General features: G+C 41.9%; 2 protein-coding genes across 2 annotated transcripts; both read left to right on the top strand.

The window, feature by feature from the left end:
- The first annotated feature begins 651 nt into the window (after positions 1-651).
- Positions 652-1,233, top strand: LOC107193223. Its single transcript, XM_015582627.1, has one exon. It carries the CDS (start codon positions 652-654, stop codon positions 1,231-1,233), a length of 582 nt encoding a protein of 193 aa, XP_015438113.1.
- A 312-nt stretch (positions 1,234-1,545) lies between these two features.
- Positions 1,546-2,397, top strand: LOC107193222 (the record flags this gene model as incomplete). Its single annotated transcript, XM_015582626.1, has 1 exon — positions 1,546-2,397. A coding segment is annotated over exon 1 (852 nt), but the record flags the coding sequence as incomplete, so codon positions are not given.
- Between the last annotated feature and the right edge of the window lie 479 nt (positions 2,398-2,876).

Genomic DNA, 2,876 nt, shown 5'->3' with positions numbered 1-2,876 from the left:
TTTTAGTCGCCTCTTACGACAGGCAGGGATTACCGTGGGCGTATTCTGTCCCCCGCCACACAGTGGAGTAGCAACCAACAATCATATTCTAACCTCAACCCCTCAACATATCAACATCGAACACAGAGCTCGCATCGGGCACCGCATTACTCAAATTCCCGCGACAATCGTCCGCAGGTATCGCAAGTGCTTACCACCCAGGTAACAGCGTTCTGCAGCTTTTGTACAGGTACACATTACTCCCAACATTGCGAAACTTTTACACGACTTTCCATCCGAGATCGACATAACCTGGTCGAAGCTGAAAATCTTTGTGCTAATTGCCTTCGTCCCAATCATAGGGTTAACGAATGCAGATCGACCACATGTAGACGTTGTCATCAGAAGCACCATACTCTATTGCACATGGATGCGGTACCAAGTACCCCTTCAAGTATACAGTCACTCACCACTTATCTCAATTCACATTGCACATCGGAAATATTTTTAGCCACTGCACTGATTGAAGTCCTTGATAACGTCGGACAAACTCACCTTTGTCGCGTGTTGCTAGATTCCTGTTCACATGCACATTTTATGACTTATAAATTTTTTAATAAAATAAACTTAACACTCGAATCAACCACAATTCCACTTTCCGATGCGAACAATATGTCATCAACGATTAATAGTCAAACCAGTGCAACAATTAAATCTAGGCACAATAACTACTCTCAAGTTGTCACATTTTTACTTATAAACAAAGTTTCGCAACATGTGCCTACAACTCCAATCGATAGAAGTGCTCTAAATGTGCCTCAAAATCTACCGCTAGCAGATCCACGCTTTCATGAATCCGCCGAGGTAGATGGTTTGTTAGGCGCCCAAATATTTTGGGATTTACTTTCACTCGGTTGCATTAAATTAGCCACAAATGATACGAAACTCCACAAAACCAAATTAGGTTGGGTAGTCGTAGGAGAATTCAGAACAAAATCTCACCCTGCAACCATCACTTGTAATGCTATTACAAGCACACTAGAACAACAAATTTCTAAGTTTTGGGAATTAGAAGAGCAACCTTCAAAAAAGCACTTATCACTCGAAGAAAGCAATTGCGAGACCCACTACCTGCAAAATACCCGTCGCGACGCAGGCACTGGTCGTTATTCCGTCAAACTTCCCTTCAAGGATAATCTGCACGATTTAGGCGAATCATATACCATAGCATTGAAGCGGTTTCTTGCCTTGTAACGACAATTAGATCGTAATACAGAAATCAAGGAACAATATTCTCAATTTCTCAAAGAATATCAAGAATTAGGTCACATGACACCCACCAACACCCATTTACGTGATGGTTATTTCCTGTCGCATCACGTTGTCACGAAAGCCGAGAGCCTTACCACCAAAATTCGGGTCGTGTTTGACGCGTCTGCGAAATCTAATACGGGCATTTCATTAAATGACACCTTAATGGTAGGTCCTACTGTACAAGACGACTTATTCTCACTTGTCTCGCGTTTTCGAACACATCGGTTCGTATTCACCGCGGATATTGCCAAAATGTATAGACAAATTGAACTCTCAGCCGATCACAGAAAATACCACAAAATTCTGTGGCGTGAGCACCGCAATCACCCAATTCAAACATTCATTTTAAACACAGTCACGTACGGTACAGCTTCAGCACCATTTTTAGCCACTCGAACTTTACAACAACTTGCAGAAGACGAAGGTTCCTCCTTTCCGCTTGCAGCTCATGCACTACAAAATGATTTTTATGTCGATGACATGTTGACAGGAGCCCCCACTTTTACTCAAGCAGAAATTCTCCGCGATCAATTGATCAATCTCACCGCAAAAGGAGGTTTCCAACTACGACAATGGGCGTCCAACGACCCGCGTTTAATAGAACCATTGCAAACTTTCAAAGACCAACATATGACGCTAAGCTTCACTGATAGTAAAAAAACTCTAGGGCTATTTTGGCATCCACAAAACGACACCATAGGATACTCGGTGAAGGAATGTGATTCTCTCCCGAAACTCACAAAACGCGGTATTCTCTCGTGTATTGCCCAGCTATTCGATCCACTAGGATTATTAGGCCCAATCATAGTCAAGGCAAAATTAATTATGCAAGAACTATGGAAATTAAACATTCATTGGGACGAATCTGTACCATTTGACATTTATTCTGTATGGAATGAATTCCAATCGCAACTGGTAACTATTCGACAGTTTAATGTTCCACGCTTAATCATAGACGATCATACTCAAAATATACAATTGCACGGTTTTTGCGATGCCAGTGAACGGGCGTATGGAGCATGTTTGTACATTCGATCTACTAATATTCATGGCCAGCATTCTGTTAAATTAGTATGTTCAAAGTCGCGAGTAGCACCATTGAAGGTACAATCATTACCTAGACTTGAACTGTGTGCCGCAGTTCTATTGACAAATTTATATCAATCCAGCTTCCGAGCACTTAAAGTTACATTTAATAGTATTAACTTCTGGACTGACTCAATGATTACCTTGCACTGGATCCGAGCTTCCCCACACACTCTCAAACAATTTATAGCGAATAGAGTAAGCGAGATTCAGCAACATAGCAATTCTAATCAATGGCGGCACATTGCTTCGTCAGATAATCCAGCAGATATTTTATCTCGAAGCATCAACCCCATAGGTTTTTTAAATTCCAAAATTTGGCCCAATGGTCCACTCTGGCTAACAGAAGACGAACCTCGTTGGCCAATAACCCAGCTCTCACCAATCGAACTACCAGAACAACGACCCGTAACCGTACTACAAGTAATGACCACAAAGCGTGCACAATGCCAAATTCTGAGAAAATTCTCATCGCTCACCACACTGATTCGAATTGT

The sequence above is a fragment of the Dufourea novaeangliae genome, unplaced genomic scaffold, assembly GCF_001272555.1.
Source record: "Dufourea novaeangliae isolate 0120121106 unplaced genomic scaffold, ASM127255v1 scaffold949, whole genome shotgun sequence".
NCBI classification, from domain to species: Eukaryota; Metazoa; Arthropoda; class Insecta; order Hymenoptera; family Halictidae; genus Dufourea; species Dufourea novaeangliae.
Note: the sequence above shows the minus strand (reverse complement) of the source record. Positions and strands in the feature narration are given on the sequence as shown.

Excerpts from the sequence above, each read along its gene's own strand:
- LOC107193223 (XM_015582627.1), top strand. The coding sequence starts at position 652 with ATGTCATCAACGATTAATAGTCAAACCAGTGCAACAATTAAATCTAGG.